This window comes from Punica granatum, chromosome 7 (genome assembly GCF_007655135.1).
Source record: "Punica granatum isolate Tunisia-2019 chromosome 7, ASM765513v2, whole genome shotgun sequence".
NCBI lineage: Eukaryota > Viridiplantae > Streptophyta > Magnoliopsida > Myrtales > Lythraceae > Punica > Punica granatum.
In genome coordinates this window covers 25,950,626-25,973,518 of record NC_045133.1, presented here as the reverse complement: position 1 = coordinate 25,973,518, position 22,893 = coordinate 25,950,626, and the positions used below count along the sequence as shown (strand labels likewise).

At 37.3% G+C, this 22,893-nt stretch overlaps 3 protein-coding genes and 1 non-coding gene across 9 annotated transcripts; 2 read left to right on the top strand and 2 right to left on the bottom strand.

Moving 5' to 3' along the window:
• Positions 1-6: 6 nt before the first annotated feature.
• LOC116213259 (chaperone protein dnaJ 11, chloroplastic) lies at positions 7-923 on the bottom strand. Its single transcript, XM_031548131.1, has one exon. It carries the CDS (start codon positions 793-795, stop codon positions 331-333), a length of 465 nt encoding a protein of 154 aa, XP_031403991.1. The 5' UTR covers positions 796-923; the 3' UTR covers positions 7-330.
• Positions 924-7,783: 6,860 nt separating this feature from the next.
• LOC116215592 (cytochrome c oxidase assembly protein COX15) lies at positions 7,784-10,987 on the top strand. The gene is made up of 7 exons (XM_031551352.1): positions 7,784-8,041; positions 8,727-9,025; positions 9,370-9,595; positions 9,703-9,948; positions 10,041-10,151; positions 10,313-10,444; positions 10,580-10,987. The coding sequence occupies exons 1-7, from the start codon at positions 7,856-7,858 to the stop codon at positions 10,751-10,753; spliced, it is 1,374 nt and encodes a 457-aa protein (XP_031407212.1). The 5' UTR covers positions 7,784-7,855; the 3' UTR covers positions 10,754-10,987.
• An 862-nt stretch (positions 10,988-11,849) lies between these two features.
• LOC116215752 lies at positions 11,850-11,952 on the bottom strand. The gene has a single exon (XR_004158552.1). It is a non-coding gene; the product is annotated as a U6 spliceosomal RNA (small nuclear RNA).
• A 1,604-nt stretch (positions 11,953-13,556) lies between these two features.
• Positions 13,557-18,059, top strand: LOC116214949 (vacuolar cation/proton exchanger 5-like). Of its 6 annotated transcripts, none has more exons than XM_031550472.1 (13): positions 13,557-13,760; positions 14,907-15,013; positions 15,135-15,414; positions 15,521-15,588; positions 15,706-15,734; positions 15,825-16,021; positions 16,113-16,325; positions 16,614-16,763; positions 16,871-16,987; positions 17,077-17,130; positions 17,217-17,333; positions 17,469-17,562; positions 17,669-18,059. In XM_031550472.1, exons 2-13 carry the CDS (start codon positions 14,943-14,945, stop codon positions 17,689-17,691), a joined length of 1,413 nt encoding a protein of 470 aa, XP_031406332.1. In that variant the 5' UTR covers positions 13,557-13,760; positions 14,907-14,942; the 3' UTR covers positions 17,692-18,059. The 6 variants fall into 6 exon arrangements, with proteins under 6 accessions (XP_031406332.1, XP_031406335.1, XP_031406333.1 ...); XM_031550475.1 differs by having other exon boundaries at positions 13,559-13,760; positions 15,151-15,414; XM_031550473.1 differs by lacking the exon at positions 13,557-13,760 and adding an exon at positions 13,792-14,042.
• The last annotated feature ends 4,834 nt before the right edge of the window (positions 18,060-22,893 follow it).

The window sequence follows — 22,893 nt, the reverse complement described above, 5'->3', positions numbered from 1 at the left end:
AATAACTTAATATACACTTGGCCGCGAAGAGATTTTCTATTAACAAAGGCTGAAAAATTACAATTTCCTCGATAATGAGGGGAAGGAAAATAATAATTAATAATAATAGAAGAAGAAGAAGAATTTACAAAGCTCTGCCTACTGCATTGAACTGCCTTTGCCCGTATGGTGGAACATGCGCCGGACGCTATATGATACCTTCCGCCCCAACCCCCCCCCCCCCCCCCCCCCCCCCCCCAATTTAATGAAAATTTCATCATTCATTAAAAATGGAAAGGAAATTATAAACAAAAAATAATAAGAAAAAAGATCGGAAAATCAACTAATCTACTACCAGCATTGATCGGTCTCCCATCTCCGGGACGGGTAGAACCCGGCCCTGCCCCCGGGACTCAGGTGCGCTCGCCCCAGCGACAGATCGTACAGCGCCCTGGCCGCCGGATCGGACAGGGTCTCGTACGCGCTGTGGATCTCGATGAAGTCCCTGCCGTCGTCGTATTCCGTCTGGCTCAACGCATCGGGGTGGTACAGCTTCGCGAGCGCCCGGTAGGCCGTCTTGATCTCCGTCGTGGTTGCCGTCCGCTTTACCTGCAGCACCTCGTACAGGCTCGCCGGCCGCCTGCGAGCCGCGGCTGGCAGGCTGATCTCGGCTAGAGGCGGCGCGTGGCACGTCGCGTGGCAGCGGACGGGCATCCGCATGGTTGAGGAGGCTCTCGGGGAGACGGAGGAGAGGAAGGAGGAGGCTCCGGTGGGACTGGAGGCGGGCGGCAGCGGCAGAGTGAGGGCACCGAACATGGAATGGTTTCACGGGTAGAGGAGGAAAGGGTTTTGAGGGCAGAATGGGGAATCCGACTGAAGTGTAGAGAGAGAGAAAGGGTCGAATGGAATTGTGAAGAAAGAAAGATGGTGTGAATGGGGAAGAGGGAGGAGAGAGAGTTTTTATATATAAAAAGAGTCAAAATAAATAAATAAATAAGTGTTGAAAAAAATAATTATTTCAGAAAAAAATTCCTTTTTCTTTTTTAATTCCTCATTCCTAAAAATGCTGAAAGTTATTGCACTGCATGCCTCCAATTAAATAAATTCCAAAATATGAGTTTTGTCCAATATCTTCTTAAATTTTTAAAAATCTATGCACATAATGAACGCACCTTTTTTTTTTTTTTTGATAATGTGATTTTGCTTTGTCCGACGCTAATGCGGGAGCCTTCAAAACTTACAATCGAAAAGTACCTAATCGGCGTGCGATCGCGCATATTAGCAAATTATTATTATTATTATTATTATTATTATTATTATCATCGGTTCATTGCTATGCAAGGCATTAACGGGGAATAAAATACTATCTCCTGGCTTGCTGGTGGATTTTTAGGTTCTAGAACCTCTGTCCTTTTCCTCTTTTTATTGAATTTTTTTCTTTTTCTTTTTTAAATATATTTCCTTTATCCTATTTGCCTAATTTCTTTTATCTTCCACTGGTGGAATCCGGTGTCGCTGAGCAACTGCTGATAGCTCAAAGCTTGTCTCTTCTATCTTTTTTATTTTTTTACCTTTTTTTTCTATTTTCTATTGATGGCTAAAGAATATGTGTTTCTTTATTTATTATGTTGCAACTTTTTCTTTTTGGTAATTAATATGTTATGTGGTCTGGCTTGACTGAGTCAGAAATTGGATTTTCTACTTTAATAAGAAGGGAGTATTGATTTACTTTTATGCAATTAACCAAAAAAAAATCCCAGCCTTTTTCCCCTTTCTTTTTTGTAACTAACACAAACTTTTCCAACATAATGATATCAAAGTAGTAATAATTAATGAACTGGAAATGTTTTATGTGATGTTGACCCCTGAAAGAAGTGACACATAAAACGGGTTGCGGCCAGCCCCTTGGAAATTTAGATGGGTTTTAATAATAATTTGAAAGAAATTAACAATATAAAATATAAATTACATTAGAACAACATAAAAAAAGCGGCTCGGCTTGGCTGGAAAGCTTGGCTTGGATTCTACGCCCGATATCATAATATGCGCGCTTCTTTTCTAACCAAAGGATCAAAAGGACAAAAAGAAAAAGAAAATTAATAAATAATAAAATGAGGAAATACATGATTCCCTTTATTTCTTATGTTCCACTGTGGGAATTGACATTTAATTTTCTTTACTTTTTCCCTTTATTTTTTTTGTTTCATTTGGGCAGAAGAATAGAACGTCGTCTTACGTATGCGCTTACCTGCTGCCTGCTGGTATGTCCCACACCTCTGCCCCAAGTACTTTAAAGAACCGGAGGCCTAAGGTCTCGCACGTGCGAGTCGTTCTAGAAGGATTAGGGGAGGAAATATTGGGGAACTAATATATAGCTAAGTGACTATGTAAAACTTCACCCCGAAATGATACGTGTAAAGTAAGAAAGAGAGAATTGTTCAGTGTGACACTTGTCATTCGATGATAGAGTTTTATATAGCCATTTAATTGTATATTACTCACCCAATATTTTCTCGAATTATAAGAGTGATATATATATATATATATATGAAAATAGGAGAAATTCTGCCATGTCCGTGTCATGTGATACTAGGCGATCACAGGCGTCCATCCGCCGGATCCACGAGAACCCACATGTAGTGAACGGCTGAAATCGCGGTATCATGTGACCCCGGGTCATGTTAGCAAAAGCGATGAAAATGGAGAAACTCTTTGAGTGGCCATGGATTCACTTTGGTTGGAGTTAATCGACTGATTTATATAAATCCACTCGAATCGGATTTGGGTCGATCAGGTTGGTCCATAGCCGAAGGGGTTAAATATTGAACCCAATGGTACTTTTAGATGGATAGTTTACATTAAATTTCACTTAGTTTACTTAGTTAAGAAAAAAAATTAGGAGTTATCCATTTTCATTTTAAACAATTATATCGTTGAATTTTTAATTTGTTGTTGGAAAATAGTACATTGATGGTTAATAATGTCTAAAGATAGTTACGATGTTGTACCTTAATATACACGCATCAGCAGCTCATTTGTTATCACTTGATTATAAGCTGAGCATAATTGATGCTCAGTGTGTCAAAGAGCATTTTTAATCGATCAAATATATTTTCCATTTCCATTCTCATTAGACTTCTATAGTCGTTAGTCATTTGATTTTTTTCGATGTGAACCTTATTATTCGAAAACTCAATTGGGTCTTGACTAATTCAGTCGAATCGACTCAATCCATTAAGAAGTAAAGCTTTCTTAACGTGAATTTTCTCCATTCACAAGACTCGAACTCGAGACTTTATTTAAAAAGAGTAAGCGCCTAACCGCTTAAATCGATTCACGTTGATTAGTCATTTGATTTTTGATCTGTTAACTTTCCTCATTAGACTTTTATATATGCTATGTTAAGTACTACATAACATAAAAAAAAGATTAATCACAGTATATAACAGTGTTATCAGAACCGGACCGGATGATGAACCGGAAGGGATACGGGGTCATGGGTTTATGGGTCCAACCGGGGGTTCGATGGGTCGGACCGCTCGTTTATTTAAAATAAAATAAATATTCATATTATTAAAAAAATTGTGATAATTAAGATAAAAGTATGATGATTTTAAAGAAATATAATAATAGTATAAGAAAGTATCTATATATTTAATATTTCTTACTTCAAAATAAATATTTTATTTTAATAAGTACTTAAAAGTAGAGTTAAAAGAACAAAAAAGTGGTGGTGGCTTGGTTGCATAGTATGCTAATATGAAAAGTAAGAGGTCATGAGTTCAAATCTTTACACAACCAACCAATTTTTATATTAAATAGGAAACCCATAAAAACCCATAGAACCGGCCGGTTTAATGAAATTTTACTTAAAACCGGCCGGTTCAAAGGGTCCGGCGGTTCAAAGCTGCCATTTCGGTTTTTAGGCGAACCGGACCGGACATGGTGCCGGTTTCCGGTCCGACCGGTCGAACCGGCCGGTCCGGTCCGGTTCTGATAACAATGGTATATAAGGTCATATTGTAATAAATGATTTTATTGATATTAATTGAATTTCCATATATGAAACTTACATATTTTTTAATTGAGATGTGCTATTTCAGCCGAAAAATATGCCGACAATTCTGCCAACAGTAGACATTGTGGCAGGGTTTGTAATTTTTGATAAAATCAGGTTCAATCATTTCACCCCCTCACATCCGGCAGTTCGCAGGATAGCATTTTATTTTCCCTTTTCAATCCTGTAATTCTCCCTTTTTATATTTTCCTTCAATATAATAATAACCCATTTAGCATTTGATAATGGAATTAAATGAGGTTGTAATGATGAAATTAAACTCTATTATCAAACATAAAAGTATTTCTGGATAAGAAGAGTCCCGTATTATATTTTTTAAGAGAGTATGATTCTGCGGTCCCTACTCTCTCCAAGATTGAAGTGGTCTATAACCAAACCAAATCTATAAAATTGCGTGGCTCTCATCTACATCGGTAGAGGCAGGCACGTGCGAGGGCTTCTAGAAACCCTTGTCTCCATCCTTGAAATTTGGAGAAAGAATTTTTTTTTTTGTAGTTTCTTCTTTACATATATATAATAATATATATATATATATTGTCATTTAAAAAATATATATTATATAATAGGACTAATGAAACCATTGAGAGAGAATACGATAAATTTTATTTAAATCAGAAATTTGTAGGTTTCATGTGAAAATTTGCGCCCATACATTACTCATCATTTTCATGTTTGTGATATTTCTTTTTTTTTTTTTAACGTGGAAGACGTGCTAGTAAATCGTAAATGTTAGTAGTATCTGCCAAGGCCGCTAATCCCATGTGGGATGAGATACGCACATGATTGAGAATCCAACTCAACTTGCCCACTGTGGAATGGTTTGGCCCCTGAAACTGCTTTTCTAGAAGGCTTTGATGCCCATGTAAAGTGGTAATATGCACGCGAAATCTAAGGCTCGATTAGTAAATGTCTGTTTGTTTTGAGAGTTAAAATCATTTTAATTTTAATTTTAACTTTAACTCGATACACTACGCAATAAAAATACACATTTTCCAAGTCAAAAATTTTAACTTTAATTCAACACACTACACAATAAAAACACACATTTTCTAAGTTAAATTTATAATCTCAACTCATTTGTCTTTTTTCACAGTTAAAATCATAATTACTTTAATTCTGAATCCAAACGCACCGTAAATCTATGCCCGATAGCTATTGACAAGTGACGGGTCATTTTGTACCCACTTAATGTAATGCCAATTGTGGCATCATTCCAGAACTGATTTATTTGACGTATTGATGCTGAATATATATCGTAAAATATGAAGTTTCGTTGAGTATCGTTATTTTATTTTATTTATTCGACATATCGATATTGTACACGACAATTTATACGGAGAACGAGTGATTCTTGCCTGCGACAACAATATTACCGTGCTGAATGGGCTAGAGAAGTCAAATCCTAATTCATATTTGATATTAAAAGGGAAAGGAAAGAGATTCGATCGAGCTTTATCACGAATTCTTCGATCAATTCGCTTTGGACTTCTCGGACATGTGTTCGAGTGTCTTCATTGACAGTGACACTACAGCAATTTATCTTAAACAAGAGAAAATCGACGTCATTGGTTTAGAATTTTGGGGCTAGTCACTGATTTCTTATTAGCCAGTCAATGTTAGCTTTGGAATTAGACAAATGTCGGTGTTTAGTGATACACGTATTGAAGTTGAATGTTTCATAAATCATAGATTAAGGATGATGATTGATGAAAATCATCCCTTAATCCCTCATATAATACATATTATTCATAAATAGATAAAGTAACAATCAAGCGGCGTAACACATTGCCCCGCAGAACTGCAGTTGATTGGGAAATGATGTAATGATGCCCGACAGTGGTGCTTATTTTGTGTTTGACTCAATTTATTTGTTTATTTTTCTTTTTCGAAGGCTTAGCACCACAATGTTTGTTAATTGATAGTAAATTAAGTTTTCTAGTTTCCCTAAAAAAAGTTATCTTTCCCCTTAATAAACAATTAATATCTCTACAATCCCTTTTCGCTTTATTGAAGGGTATCTGTTTACGTTCATTTTTTACTGAAAAAAAAATCACAACGAACCGTTAATATAAAAAATAAACGAAAAAAAGGTGTACTTTTTTTCTTTTGATAATCTTTTCAAATGACTAATTACTTCAAAATGAATAACCTAGTGATGTTGTAGGATGTTAACAACGCATTTAGTTTGACAATAGGATTTTAAAATGAAATTTTAATTTAAAAAAAAAGTGGTATAAATGGTTATATATGGGGTCCACCATTTTATTTTGTATTGTTGTGAATAAAATTAAGTTAAAGTAATCACACTTTAAAACCAAACAAGTCATAAATCACCGAAAAAGTCAAGAAGCAATACGAATAGGCAAAATATAACAAGTCGTTTGCAGATAATAGCTAAGGTTCGAGGCACGAGAGAAACGGAATTATGATGAGAATTTTACAAGAGATTGGTGAATTTGACGAATTAAATGAAGAGGGGATTTTTTTTTTATTCCAATTTAAATTTTTTTTCAATTGATGTATATGGGTAGAGTGCAATCCACGTAGGAGTACATGGAAGGACCTCATTTGAGAAGTGTCTATTTTGATGTCAACCATTGAAATTAAGAGAGCCCACTCAAACACACACACACACCACCACCAAATCCCCATAAAGTGATTCTAAAAAAAAAACCAACAGCGAAGGTAACCATTAACAACCCCAAAACAATGGGGCGCACGCCGCTTTTGAACTACGCATAATCATATCATGTCCTTCTCAGCACTTATCCCAAACGCTTCGCTTCGTGAATGTTGTTTTCATATTTTGACCGTTCGATTACCTTGTCTAACCATCAAAGTTTATAAAAATCTATGATTTTAAAAGCGACAATTCGGATTAGTATGCTATATCCCCTCTTTTTGAGAACGCTTTATGCATATCGGCTTTGGAGTTTTATCGGCCTAGAGTTTTCGTGCGTCGTAACTACTTATTACGATAGATGGGTTTGTCCGTACTTTGTGTCGTACAGTTGGGAGGTTTGAGCATTTTATGATGTTCAAGTTGTTATTTTTATTATATTTTTCGTTCGAGGGGCACTCATTGATTCGAATCTTGTAGCGAGCTGGCTATGTTTGAGTCCTTGGGTAGCCGTGTTGCATCGACCGGGAGTTCGAGGAATCGAACCTAAGTTTCATTGCCAACCCCCTTGGTCCATGGGCCAGCCCAATAGTTGACCCGGCCCAACATGTGGATTGTGGTGGACTCAAAACTTGGGCTCAAGGTCCAATTAATTGATTGGAGGCCCATTTGAATGGAAAATCATATGTAACCCATAAAAATATATTTTTTTTTAATCTCAAAGGTCAAAATACATTGGAAGCACCTCGTTATCAAGTTTTACAACAACATTTGAGCGGCCAATCACTAAGATGATGATACCTCATGGCTCGTTTTTCCTACCGAAAAACGATATAATTACTGGGAGGAAATGAAAATTGCAAAATCTATTTTTCAAAATAAAAATTGACTTTGGGGAAAAATGATTATAATGAAAAAGAGCAATAAATAACTTACCGAAAAAAAAAGAGCAATAAATAAAGCCCAGTGCTCCGTTTACTAACGGCAGCCATGTGCTCGTTGAATGAAGAGCGGCGCCATCTAAACGACGGGATGAGAAGGAAAACGACGCCGTCGAGAGCTCACCAACGGAGTGAACTCTGGTCCGTCTTCCTCCTCCGTGCTACGTAGACCCTCGCTAAACCCTTCGTCGGAATTTACAATAGAGAGAGAGAGAGAGAGAGAGAGAGAGAGAGAGAATGTGGCAGAGGATCCGGACGATACCGACGATCCTGAAGAAGAGCGGAGCACTCCATGGCACGGTTAGGGAGGCGACGTCTTCATCGGCGGTGGGTTCAAGAGCTCTGCTCCGGGGGACGCCGTACAGGTTGTTCCCTTCGACAGTAGCAAGGAGCTCGGGCTTCGGGTTCAGCTCTCTCCCTAAGGTTCCAGTTCTCCTCCCTCTTCATCGATCCTCTACATTTCCGTCGTGATCATAATGAGATTTGCTCTTCGAAGCTCGTTATGGATGTATCGAGATTCATAGTTCCTCTACGTCAAGGGACGTGTTTTTGCAGCAATTCATCTGTAACTCTAATTCAATGGAGTTTTCGATATCATCAATTGAAACGATGACGCAATGTTCTATTTCCATTTGCTCCGTCTCCTCGTGATTTTGGAAAGTTGGAAATGAGCTGAACTGACTATTCTGATGAAGATCAATGGCCTAGGATTTACAGTAGGAACCTCAACATTGTGCTATCTTCACACATTCATAGTTTCCACTTGTTAGGTACTTGCTTAAGTTCGGTGGCACGGAAATTAGGTCCCCATATATAAGGCTATAACAAATGCATTAGGACAGCAGTGTGGGGAATTTGTTCTCTAACATTTGATATTCAATGAAGTTGAGAATTCAGTTCACCACTTATGATTCCAAAATCACGTTCTTCAAACGCCTGATGTTCTTCCTCGGGTACCCCGTGGGCTTGATAGGAAAGGTTGGATGCCCTCAAAAGACCAATTCTTTTGATTTCCATGAGTTTACATGAATTGTTGCTTAGCTTGTAGTTTTGGCAGTTTACTGTACATCTACTCAGTTTGAGATTGTACTGTCTGTGCTTCTTACAGGGTAGCAGTTTGCCTTGTTGGAGGAATATGTCTACTGCCTTTCCTGTTGCCGCGGGAAGCAAGGGGGGCTTGAAGCTACTAGTGACTGGAGGGCCAAAGGCACAGAAATTGGTTGGCATCTGGCTCTTTGGTTCTGCTGCTTGGGTCTTTAGTATGGTCGTACTAGGGGGTGTCACACGACTAACCCGCTCCGGTCTCTCAATGACTGATTGGAAATTTACTGGTAATCTTCCTCCTCTCACGGACGAGGATTGGTTGAAAGAATTCGAGAAATACAAGCAGTCTCCTGAATATAAACAGTAAGACTTTGCAAGAATCTGTATCCTCTTAATATTTGTATGTATGTGTGTTCCTGAGCAATTCTAATTCCTTACCATTGGGAAACTCTTTCTGGTTTCCTTTTGACCAAACCCCTGCAACATCTAAATTCAGTTCAGAGAAAGTAATAGAAAAGTGGCTAGGACCTTAACTATTTTGACTTCTTGCTGCATAAATATTACGTACTGTACTCTGATGATGTCGCCGTATTTCTGTCATCTGCCTGCACAAATATTGGTTTGCTAGGATGCGTCAATTGCTACTAATATGCCATTTGAAGTAGTGCTGTGCTGCATTTTCTTAATGTGCATATGGTGCCTCACAGGGTGAACAGAGGGATGAGCATTGAAGACTTCAAGTTTATATACTGGATGGAATATGCCCATCGTATGTGGGGAAGGGCTCTAGGCATCATGTTTGCTTTACCCTTCTCATATTTTCTCCGAAAGGGATACATAACTGTACGCCTCGGTCTAAAGCTCTCAGCTCTTTTCGCTCTCGGGGCTGGGCAGGGTCTGATTGGTTGGTGGATGGTCAAGAGTGGCTTAGAAGTAAACATTGCTGAATTTTTCTGATTTCCACTAAGGTTTCAATTTCGTACACTAGAAAAAGTAAGAAAGATGTATTTTTCTCTTATTTAGCCTCTTTTTACCATCAGGAGCCACCATCTGAATACGTCCAACCACGGGTAAGCCCATATAGACTCGCCGCTCATCTTACTTCTGCATTTGCTATTTATTGTGGCCTCTTTTGGACTGCTTGTTCTGTGGTTATGCCTGAACCACCTGCCGAATCAGTAGCATGGGTCCGTGGGGCAGCTAAAGTAAAAAGAATCGCCCTCCCTGTGAGCTTGCTTGTTGGTTTAACAGCTATCTCAGGAGCGTTTGTTGCTGGAAATGATGCAGTATGTAACATATCTCACTTTAATTTTGGTTCTCGGATTTATTTTCATGTTTCTACGTAGGACGTAATGATGATGTTTGTTTCCATTGACAGGGTCATGCGTATAACACTTTTCCGAAGATGGGAGACACGTGGATCCCCGATGACATTTTCGAAATGAAGCCACTGCTCCGGAACTTCTTTGAGAACACTTCATTAGTCCAGGTATCTGTCTATTAAGTGCCTCGTCAATAGTATTCCATCCTTCGTAACTCTGTTCGCTCTTTTCTTGGACAGTTGCATCAGTTCCCTTATCGGATATGAACGTTGAAAAGAACATTATAGGTTTTGCCTGATGATAGTTGATGATCCCTGTTTATGTACAGTTTGACCACCGTGTTCTCGCAACCGCAACTTTGGTCTCAATTGGCGTTCTATGGTGGTCAACCAGGAAGTTGGACATACACCCTGCGGTTAGATCTTTAATCGGGACCGCCCTTGGCATGGCTGCTCTGCAGGTAATTTTTTCTCCTTGGTGATTTCTCTTATTACCAAGGACATAAAAATAACAAGCAGTAGCTGGTATGGTGGTGTAATGATTTATGTTTTTGATGGATATGAACATGCATAACCTGTTTAATGCGTTTCTTCAGGTCACTTTAGGGATATCGACACTCTTATCATATGTGCCGGTCTCTCTCGGCACTGCCCATCAAGCTGGGGCTCTGACGCTTCTGACCTTAATGGTCTTGCTCAATCACACCGTTCGCAAGCCTTCTGCGTCTCTCCTCAAATCTCTGCCCCAAGTCGTAAAGGCGATCCAATGAGTCAAAACTCAACCGCTTATGACAGTTTTGTGGCGGCTTCTTTTTTTTTTTTTTTGTGTGGGCAGTCTAATTAGGTGTGCCATGTTAATTATTCATTGAACATCCCACATGTATCCCCTCTCCGGGAAATTGATTGGATTTCAATTTTTTTTTTTCCCCTGTCAGGGGATTCCATTTTTCCGCCGCTTATTATACTGTTGGAAAAGGGACGATGGAATATGAATGATTATGATACAGGAGAGGATGGAAAGGCAATAATGAAAATTGCTATATAACATGCGAATATAGCAATTGCATTTCATTCTTTTTCAATCTTTGATACCGATCACGGGCCTTAGATCCCGAAAATGAGTTGCTCAATGCCTTGCAGATTCTCTTTTAACCTGAAGAATCTCTATTAAACTGTGTTTCCGTCACCAAAACTAGAGTTGATTGTCGAAATTCTTGAAATACAATATGCAACGAAAGCTGAATATTTAGGGGTGAGCACAGGTCAGGTTGAACTGACCTTTTCAGGTTAGGGATTTAATTATAGATCGTCTCCAAGAACCGAAATCAAATGCCATGAAAAAAGAGTCCCTGGAAGGGTACTGTTTTTTCTCGGTCCGATTCTCGGGTTACTTGAATTACTAGAAAAATATGCTAACGTAATTGCAAATCTTCTTATTTCAACAAAGTAACCCCGCTGTACAACTCATTACTTCACATTACAACATTCACTCTGTATCATAATGATTATAATGTCAACACGCTAACTATGCAAAACATGAGTTTCAAAACGATAAACACACCTCGATATATTTAAATAAACTCGAAGCGCGTCGGAGTATTTCTTTCCCATTTTGAAACCGAATAGGTCTCATAACGCGAAAAATAAATATAAAACTAAACCCTACGACCAAACTAAGTTCCCAAAAAATTCTATTATTTGAAGCACATTGGCTAGGATCAACTCGAGGATTTAGATCCTGCGGTTTTTCTCCTCGGCCCTGCTGGAAATGATTTTTATGCTGGTGCTAAAATCGACTAAATGCACCTGCTTAGGTTAAAATTGTCCTCCTATGTAAAAATATTGGGGCAGAAAAATAAGATAAAAAAAAATTTGGACCATTTCTCGATTTGTGCGTGTCATCCTTGCGCAGGGGCCATGCTAATCTTCTCTGTATCGTTCCAATTTTATCGGATGTCTCCGAAGAGACAACCGTTGCTGAACTCCCCAGTTCTTATAAAGGCGAGATACCGAGTATGTTGTTTCGATGTGGGATAAGATTTGCATGAAGGCAACGGAGCGGGCCCAAAGCAGAATTTTATTAAATTTATTATCTATAATTTAATGGGCTGGGCCCAGATTCCATTCGGCCGGTCCAAGCAATGCCGAGGTTGGCGACTTCCGACCGGCTTTCTCCTTCTGCTCTCCGATTCCTCCGGTGCAGGAAGAAATTCTTCGGGGAATTTCAAACAGAAAAAAGTAAGTAAGATATGAAAATCTTCGAAAAATTCACCTTTTTTTATTATAAATTTCAGTAAAATTTACTTTATTCAAGTGACTTACAAGATGGATTGCGATCGGAGAAAATTCGCGAAAAGCATCAACATCTCGTGAATCGATTGATCGCGATGTTTAATAAATCCCCCCAACTTCTATGCTAGCCATATTAATTTCTTAATTATTCGGGAGGATATATTCCGTTTTGACACTACACGGGGCACCTTCCAAGTAATTTCCAAGCCATAAATTTCAAAATTAATTTGATGAAAAGTCATCACGATGCTGAGTTAGCGTGGAAGGCGAGAGGAGACCGAAATGCTGATATAGACAGCCTTTGATCATAAAAAAGGACTTCCAAGCTTTTCATGTAAATTGAAAATATGGGCTTTGCATCCCGCAGCCTTCTAAACAGTCGATCACCTGTATCGTAAGGCATTCCCAATTTAAAGGCCCCACGTTATTGTGATAACTATATTTGATCAGATATTTTTATCTATATAAACACAGACATATATATATATATATAATGAAAAAATTCGAGCAAAATAAATAAATAAATAAATATATATATATATATATAATGAAAATTAAATTAAAGGACTTAGAAAATGTCGAAAATGTTTTATTGTAAAACCATCAGTGTTTGCGGAAATATACAGCACTGATAGAGATTCCCCAAAGCGAAGGTGCCGGGAAGGATGCGGGTCGCATGTCAACGAATGCAGGGCGACTCCTTGGCTATAAAATATCTACTTAAAGACAGTGGGTGTATTTGTTTTGGGAACAATATTCAACTCAACTCAACTCTACTTCACTTATTTTCAATTCAACATCACAATCATTACTTTTTTTTTTTTTAAAAAAAAAATATTTTTAACAATTCAATTCAATTTTTAATATTAAATTCTCTTAACTATTCATTACTTTTTCATAATTCCACAACACAATCATTACTTAATCATTATTTTCTCTTAATTATTTATTACTTTTTCACACTTTTTCTCATAATTCAACAATACAATCATTACAAACAAATTAAAACCAAAATTCAACTCAACTCAACTCAACTTTCAATCCAAACGAAATCTAAATACGCCATTGGCATATTGGCATGTCAGAGAACCCAGATGCGAACGTGCAAAGGTTTCTGTTCTTTCTCCCTTAACCAATAGGTGAGTTTTTCTTCTTGTTTTTTTTTTTTTGGGAAAACAAGAAATAGTAATAATATAAAAAGTTACTAATTTATCTTTGGCGGGCGAGGTTTTTAATTTAAGTAATTGTGAACTATTATTTCTAAATAAGTAAAAAAAAAATCGAGGGACGGACCGAGGAATAGGAAGAAGAAGGTACTGATGAAAGCAGAAGATTGGAGAGTAATGGTGGAACATTATGTTTAGCAACCGCCGAGGATTGGGCGGTATAATAACCCTATTCATAATACTCTCTCTCTCTCTCTGTCTGATGCTCAAACCTTCCATTGAAGAGCAGAGGAACCGGAGGAGACCGAGTCGTTACTCTGTAAATCTCTCTCTCTCTCTCTCTCTCTGCCGCTACATCTTCTCTTTTGTCTCTGCCCGTGATTCATCTCTCTCTCCCTCTCTCTTTCTGTCTCTGTGTTGCGCGCTAATTATGGAACAAGTTCTAATTTTTAGTACATAAGAACAAGGCTGAGAATCCGGTGCCGCTCTCCAACGACAAACTCTCGGGAATTCCCTGATTCTTTTTCTTGTTGGGGGCGAAATGCGTGTCGTATCTTCTCGGTTTTGGTGATTTCTTGAGGGCAATCCTTGTCTTGGCGAGGTGGGCTTGTATTCTCAGATCCAAAGGTTTGGTTTTTCCTTGTCAATGGTGGTCGGGAGATTCTGGGTTCGTGTTTGACTTTTGGGTTCGGATCGCATGTGAATTTTCCATTGGATTTTAGGTTCCTGCTCTCATCTGGGTCAAAAGGTAAAATATTTCGGGGCATTCGGGAATGAACTAGGATGTTTGATCGGCGAGGATAGTTAGAGGTTTGTATTCGGACACTTTGATCGAGTATGTGCTGTGGAGTGGGGAAGAGCTTTTGCAGATTGCAAGGATCTATTGTGATGATTGAAGGTTTCGGACTTGTGGATGAATTTTCGGGGTCAAGCATGCAATTGGAGATATCAAAGAAGATGTATGAATTATAGAGGGGATCGAGCCAGGGAAAAGTTTTGTATGGGCAGTTATTCTGGCCGGGGATGGGTGGCTAAAGAGTTGGTTCCGTTCAAGGATAATTACATCGCTGTTTTTCAAAGCAGTTACGGATTTAGAAGGAAATCTGGGCACTGAATTAGTAAATGCATTAGTATAATGGAAGTCTGTCCCTTGCTGGTATTCAGATGGAGAAATTGATATGTCATTTACCAGAAACCGCGGTCAGTTGTACAGGCTGCATCTCCTTGCAGCCTGGAACCGGGGGAAGATTTAAATGGATATTTGACTTGAATGGATATTTATGTGCCTTTTGCATAATCAACTTCCGTGGTCTTTGAATTCACTTGGATATAGATGTTAGAATGCCGAAAACTATTTCCCGCCAACAGTATTCTTTCTTGTTATCCTCCTTATTTCCTCTCTTGTTTTATTAGAGTAGATTAAATTCTCATAACTGGGATTCCTTTCTTTCCCTAAACTTGACAGGGCAAATGATGCGGTGATGCTTTTTGGTGGATATGGATGTTTTCTTGTTCTTTTAGCAGAAGAAAATGGATCCCAAGTTGCAACTCAACGCCATTCCCCAGCTCGAGGTACATGCGATTGTCCTTCATGTTATAGTTGGAGGAGCACTTTTTCCGTAGCAGTCAACTGTAGATGCCATGAGTTATTGTTCCTTGAATACATGCCGCCAAGTTGTAATGATTATTGAAGGAATTTAATTTGGCAGATGGGATCACTAGATGAAAGATCAGTCCGTGGACGCGAGGACAAATCGCACCTCCACGGCATGGACAACGTGACACAGAAGTCTGATTTTATTTGTGTGGCTGATGAAGGGTCTTTTTCTGGGGTTTCACGAGTCAGTAGTGTGAAGATGTTGAGCAACGGTGTATGTAGGAGTATAAAGACCGTTGTCTTCTCGAATAAGCTAAACTTGCTTATGCCTTTTGGACCTGTAGCCATTCTCGTTCATATATTAACTAGTAATCAGGTGAGCAATTACCTATTATGTCAGGAAAAGAAGTAACTGGATTTTTTGTTTTCCATTACTGCATCCTGTGGTTATTATGCTGACCTTTCAATTACGTGACATGCAGGGTTTAGTCTTCTTTTTCAGTTTGTTGGGTATAACTCCTCTAGCTGAGCGATTAGGTTATGCTACCGAGTAAGACCTTGCCACCCCGATTTACGTTATATTAGACTAGATATGTACATGGTATAACTGATATTGTTTGCATACAATTGTTTGTGCTGATGTGTCTTATTGATTTCTTTCGTGTAGGCAGCTGGCCTTCTATACTGGTGCTACTGGTAAGCTTTTATGTCCTTATGCAAGATTTGGTTATTATTTTAGCTTGGGCGATTTCTCACTGACTTGGCTTCATGAACTGCAACCTGCAGTTGGGGGTCTTCTAAATGCTACTTTTGGGAATGCGACTGAATTGATTATATCAATTCATGCACTGAGAGGTGGAATGATACGCGTAGTTCAGCAGTCATTGCTGGGCTCGATCTTATCGAACATGTTGCTGGTGCTTGGATGTGCTTTCTTTTGTGGTGGGTTTGTCTTCATAAAAAAGGAACAGGTGTTTAACAAGGTAGGGCATATTTTCATCCTTTATTTTGTGTGTTTGGTTTTTGTCCTTTTGGGGCGCCCGTGCCATTTCTGATGTGAATTTCCTTATACAGTCAACTGCTGTAGTGAATTCGGGATTGCTGCTAATGGCAGTGATGGGTTTACTCTTTCCTGCTGTTCTTCACTATACGCACAGTGAGGTGCATTTCGGGAAGTCAGAGTTGGCTCTTTCAAGATTTAGCAGCTGTATTATGCTTATTGCATATGGTGCTTATCTCTATTACCAGTTAAAGACTCAAGTTCATCAATATGTACCACTGAATGAGGTTGGTGTTTTCCTCCGGAACATTTTATCAATTAGCATTCTTCGGCCTGACAATAATAATAGTGCTGATAAACCCTGTGAAGTTTATGGGGTTCATCTTCTTTGTTTTTATATCTGTTATGAGTTCTTCATATCTGGTTTCCTGGTCAGCTTTTGTGATTCATTAGCTTTTACTCTCTTCCACGTATCCCTCATAAAGACTTTTTTTTTTTGGTGATACAAATAATCTCAAAGCAATTTATTGATTTTCCATTGGTGTTTCATGTATAAATAAAATGGCTTGAACTAGGAAGGGAGTCCAAGTCCGAGTGGAGAGAGTCAAAATGCTGATGACAATGATGAGGAGCCTGAAATCTCTAAATGGGAAGCAATAATTTGGCTTGCTGTTATGACTGCTTGGATCTCATTTTTATCGGAGTACCTGGTTGATGCAATTGATGTAAGATCCCTTCAAAGCCCTATTTCTTGTGCCATTACTAATGTTTGGATAAGAATCTAATCATTCTTGCCAGTATTAATCAGCTTATCCCTTGTTTATGATTCCAGGGGGCATCTAAAGCATGGCATATACCCATTGCATTTATCAGCGTGATATTGCTTCCTATCGTAGGGAATGCAGCAGAGCATGCAAGTGCCATAATGTTCGCGATGAAAGATAAGCTTGTAAGCAATTTGTTTAACCGTACTTGATTTGCAGCAGTTTCTTTTTCACAAAATTTTACATGATTTAAGGCTTGCGTGTTTCTTCCCAGGACATCTCTCTGGGAGTGGCAATAGGATCTTCTACACAAATTGCGATGTTCGGGGTATGGAAATTCATGTGAAAATTGTTTATTTGCCTGTATTTTAAGGCGTCTGTGCATGTTATAACTCTTTTGGCATTGTTGTGCAGATTCCATTTTGCGTTGTCTTTGGGTGGATAATAGGGTGTCCCATGGATTTGAATTTTCATCTGTTTGAGACTGCAGTGCTCTTCATCACGGTTATAGTTGTAGCCTTCCTGTTGCAGGTTGGTATCGAGAGACCCGGCTGGTTTCTTTTTATGCAACAGGCAAAGCCAATATATTTGTTTGGTCGATGAGTCTTCCATTAGACATTATCATGTGTGGTATTTGTCCTTCTCGGTAACTCTCTTGATTTGCAGGAAGGAACTTCCAACTACTTCAAAGGACTAATGCTGATTCTATGCTACCTAATAGTTGCTGCCAGTTTCTTTGTACATGTCGATCCGACCAAAGGTAGGGATACGAAAACCCCTCTCAAAAATCCTTAAAGAGTCTTTCTGACGCTAAAAATTCGTAAAACTAAAATAAAACGAATATCTTTCTTTTTCCTTTTCTGTAGATGATGCTTCGTTAGAAAATTGAGGTGAAGCTTATGATTTGCTGGTTGCCGCTCAACTCCTGATGTATATAGAAGCATACTCATCGACCGGTACCATGCGAAAACTGAAGCTTCTGCAGCCTGCTTGCATTTGTTCAGTGAATCGTATCGATCGAGTGCCTCGGGTGAATTTTGTTACTCTCTTCCTCCCTCCCCAGCTTCTGCTCTTAGATGGAGAAATATTTGTACAATATATGCGATATAAAGATTAAAGTATCTTTCACAGTTTTGTTTAGCCTTGAATTATTATGTTGAATTTCCTTTTTTTATTATCTTTTCTGCTTGTCCAACAAATGAATCTGCTGCTTTTCTCAGCAATTATGATATCAAGAAAATGTCTTTTTTTTTCCCACGAATGTTCTATTTATATACTATTATAAAAACCGATGTTCTATATCTGTACGTACTATTACAAAGGTCGAAGACCTCTTTTCGTCTCACTTTTGGCTTCCGATATTATTCATGTCATCATAAATTTTACTAATTACTATCATTAGATTGAAGTTATGAAGGTAAATTCAACATGATAACTATCCGTTACTGCCATATTTCTCTCCTCACTCTCCTTTTTGTAATTCATGCAATTTCTGATATATTTTTTCCCTTCTAATTTCGATCGATTAGTATTTTAACAATAGGGTGGTAAATACATCTATATATTCATTCGTTCTTATATCATCACCGCACGTATCACAATTTAATAATTTGCATCATTTTTTTTAGAACAGATGGGGTACAAGGGATACCAGAAACATCATCGACAAGATTTAAATTTAAAATTTTGTGTTTCCAAGTCGAGGAGAAGTATCACTATACCAACTATATTTTCATATCAAATTGAAAATCCGCTCATAGTGCGAGCTCACGTCTGATATATACTACATATACAAGATCGATACTCGTGCTATGTGCAGCTTTTGTCAAATTTTTATCAATGTAGTCGTCGATTTAGGATATTAATTTTGAATAATTACTACTTAACAAAAAAGAAAATTGTAGAGGCAATACCTGGGTCGAACTTCGAAATCGAGTAAATTTCTTGGGCTTTTTTGTGATCGATCCTCTTTTGAGCTTCACCCTCATCTTACATACATAAAATACGTGAGAGGAATGTGATTAATAATCTTGACCTAATATCTGAGAGATAGTCACCCGTGAGACATAACATGTTGTTGATAGTCCACTGCTAATATTTCTGCATAGGATACATCTTCAAGCAAAAACATTTTCCCAAAGGAGCAAACTGGACGTACACACTTGGGAAAATTTAATCAGTCTTAATTTTTTCTTTTTGTAGGTAATATTTTTTTTGGGCCAATTTTTGCATGTAGTAATTGATCGAGTGATATTTTGCCCCTTTTCAAAATGGCATGCGAGTGCCATGTGCACTTTTTTTAGCTGGAAATTCGGCCGAAAATGGAATTTGATTGAAGAGTCACATATCTTATTTATTTTCGAGTTAGGTTTTATGGCACTCGGCAAAATTTCGAAAATCGAGGGCAAACCCAATTTCATATTATTGTTTACGACACAAAGTGCATTTAACTCTACTCCTGGAACATGCATTTAGGTGACATCAAATTTCGTGTTTTTACTATGATTCGTCTATGAGGAAGTTCAATTTAGTTCTTTTTTTCTTTTTTCTTTTTTTTTTCTTTCCATTTCAAATCGCATATTTGATTAAACTTTATTTTTACTAGTTATATTTTGATAAAGCGTCTTTGTTTTTCTCGTGAGGCCGAGAGTGTTTTCCAATTCATAGGGAATTAATTAAAATTTTTTTTTATTGCGGACCACCATATAATGAATATTTTCATTTAAACATTTGTATATCTATGTATAAAGAATTTGCGACTTCTACGACTAAACAAAGCTTTTAAAATTGGAATTCCACTAGTGACAAGGCAAGAGAGTAACATATCATTTGTTGCGTTATAATTAGTTAAAATATTAAAAGTCACTCAACGATAAATTTTTTACGTTCTACATGGCACTGGCTGGGAAGTAACTCTGACTTTTATAATCGTATGTATATGTGGTGAAAATGGAAAACAATGATGGATATATTGAAAAAAATTATAACGAATATAATTTATAATGACTAAAAAATACTTCACTGGGTTCGTCACCTGTCATGTTTGCCTCTTCCTTGACTTGACACATTGCTTTATTACGTTTCTCATATGTTATGTTTGGCTTTGCTTTCATATGGTTTGGCACATCGCCATATTAATAAATTACAAATAAATAAGGGCAAATATCAATATAACTTTCTAAACTTTTCCTCATTGATAAATGTCACTCCCTAAACTTTCAAAAGGAATTTCACTTCCCGAATTAAAATGAAAAAGATATATTAGTAAATGATCCTAAATGCTCCTTCTCTCCTTTCTCCTTTCTTTAAGCCGAAATAAATGAATTAAAATATATATCATTGTTGAGGTAAATAATATTAATGGCATGACTTAAGCTTTAACATGAAAAAATATAACTTTAAAAAGTACATTTTAGTAGAAAAATGAATGTAAAATAATCACTTTCATTTATAAAAGATGGATTGTTTGATAATAAATTTTTGACATTTTTCAGAATTTTAGAATTTTCAAAAATAATGTGCTCATATATGTTGCTTCTACCTCTTAACTGATATCATTATTCTTAAAGCCCTTTTTTTTTAAATGACAAAAACTAATCACTACAATGCCTTGCTCTTTGTATCAATTTAATTTTTGTAAAATATAAATCATGGAACAAACTTAATAAATACTCAAAATCAGATGCCAATTGGTTAATAATTTACTGTCAAAGATGTCTACCTAGCATTACGTAAATGCTTATCACTTATCGATTTTTCATTACGAGAGAGTCACGGATTTAATTGTGGGTAGGAGAAAATGAAATAAAGATATATAATAACTAATTAACGAGATTTAGTAAAAGCCCAAGCCGTGTGTACGTAGCACGTGCATTCCTATAGTCTTTTTTTAAACAAAGGATTTTTCGAACATAATCTTTTTAGAGATCAGCCTGCTAAGGAATAATAATTTTTTAATCATGAATTGTTTAAGGAGAAAAAGCACGGAACCGATTGTAACGGTTTCTTAATCTTGATCTCATGAGTTACTCGGCCCACCATCAGATCCATTCATTTCAGCAGAGATCAGATCGATGGGTGAAGTGGGTTGGGATAAATTAATAAGGGCCAAAGTCCAGAAACCTCGACAAATCTGATTCTTTGATTATTTGCTTTATTATAATCCGGTTACTCTATTGTAATATGTACCTATATAAAATCTATAATACATACATATATACAATAAAGTTTAATACATATAATACATATAATACATGCTATGTACTCTAAATGTGCCTTTTGACATAATTGATTAGACATATTCACGAAATATGTAGGTTTTTCCTAGGAAAAAGATTGATCCAATTTAGATTTATAGTTTAAGTAAATTGTTCACATAAAAATGTTATATGAAAATTTCACTGTCAATATTATAAGTTACTAAGATTAATACAATACAATACATTTTTTTTAAGAGTCTTTCTATTTTGAATAAGATAAAAGGGGCTTTTTTTTCATCACTGATATATCAAATTTAAGTGTTTTAATATTTTACATCGATTGTCATGTATTATAGTATAATAATTTTCCTTAATTCAACATTAGTCTAGATTCGAGTAAGGTAAGTACATTAAAGGATTAATCTCTCGCGGTCATCAATTTTCTACAATCACAAAAACTTGCACATGAGACCGTATTTTAAGGGAACAAGCACGATGGTATCCTCCCCGACTTTATTTCTCAAAACCAGTGTGCTTTTGTACATGGTAGGAGTATTGGGGATAATATTTTACTAGCTCATGAATTAGTCAAGGGTTTTGGGAGGAATGGAGTAAGCCCAACGTGTGCTATTAAAGCTGATATTAAGAAGGCCTTTGATTCTGTGGACCGATCCTTTCTCAAGAATATTTTCTTGGCAGTTGGAGTGCCTATGGTTTTCACTGACTGGATCTTTGAATGTATTACGGGTCCGAGATATTCAGCTCAAATTAATGGAGAGATGGATGGTTATTTTAAAGGTTTTAAGGGTCTGAGGCAAGGCGACCCTTTATCTCCTATTTGTTTGTAATGGTCATTGAAGTACTTAAAAAACCCCTCTCAGAGCAGCTGATTCAGGGCATCTAGTATACCATCCTTTTTGCAGGAAGGTTAAGCTAATGCACCTTGGGTTTCCGGATGATCTTATGATTTTTCTTCATGGTATAAGTTGGTTTGGTTCAATTATTGTATTCCTAGGCACAGTTTCATCAGTTGGCTTCATATAAACAACATGGTCAACACTATGGACAGGGTCTGTAGGTGGAATCCTATGGCTAATCCTATTTGTAAACTCTGTGGGGAGGACAATGAAACTGGAGATCATCTCTATTTCACTTGTTCTTTTGTCAGAGAGATATGATGTAAAATTCTGCAGAAGTGTGGCATTGACTGGAGGGTAGGATATTGAAGAGAAGAGCTTAGTTGGGCTGCCATACATCTTAGAGGGAAAGCTGTATATGCAATCTTGATGAAGCTTATATGACATAGTCCTGTATACTTTGTTTGGAGGGAGAGAATTGCTAAAGTTTTTTGAGATGAGGAACCTTTAAAGGAGATTGTTTTGCACTTCAATCGTTGCTCAGTTCGTGATAGGTTGTTGGGCATTAAAGACCTGCAGCACAAAGCCATGAAGACTTCGCAGAAGCTGCTGCTGCCGGAGTGGGGTGTTCTCTAAAGATATATTATAGTCTCTCGTTTTTGGTGATAACAAACTGTCCCTCTGTAATTCTGTTTCTACTGGGCCTGCGAGGAACTCATTCGCTTTTATGTCCTTACAGCCTTTGGGTTTTAGCCTTTAGGCTTTGTATGACTGTTTGAAGTTTGTTAATAAGAGCATTGCTAGATCTTGGATCCCAAAAAAAAAAAAAAATTCTCTCTTTATTTTTGATGTTGAAAATACTGTTATTTTTTTATTATGCCGTTGGAAATACCATTATTTTATAAAAGTTTTTAATTTTTTATCTAATTTATTAATACAAGCCTTTTTTTTAATGTACCACATGGTATTCGGAAGTTCAATGGGTCGGATTAATCTAGGTTGAAGCAAGGTTGACTCACTAAGAAATAAAACTCT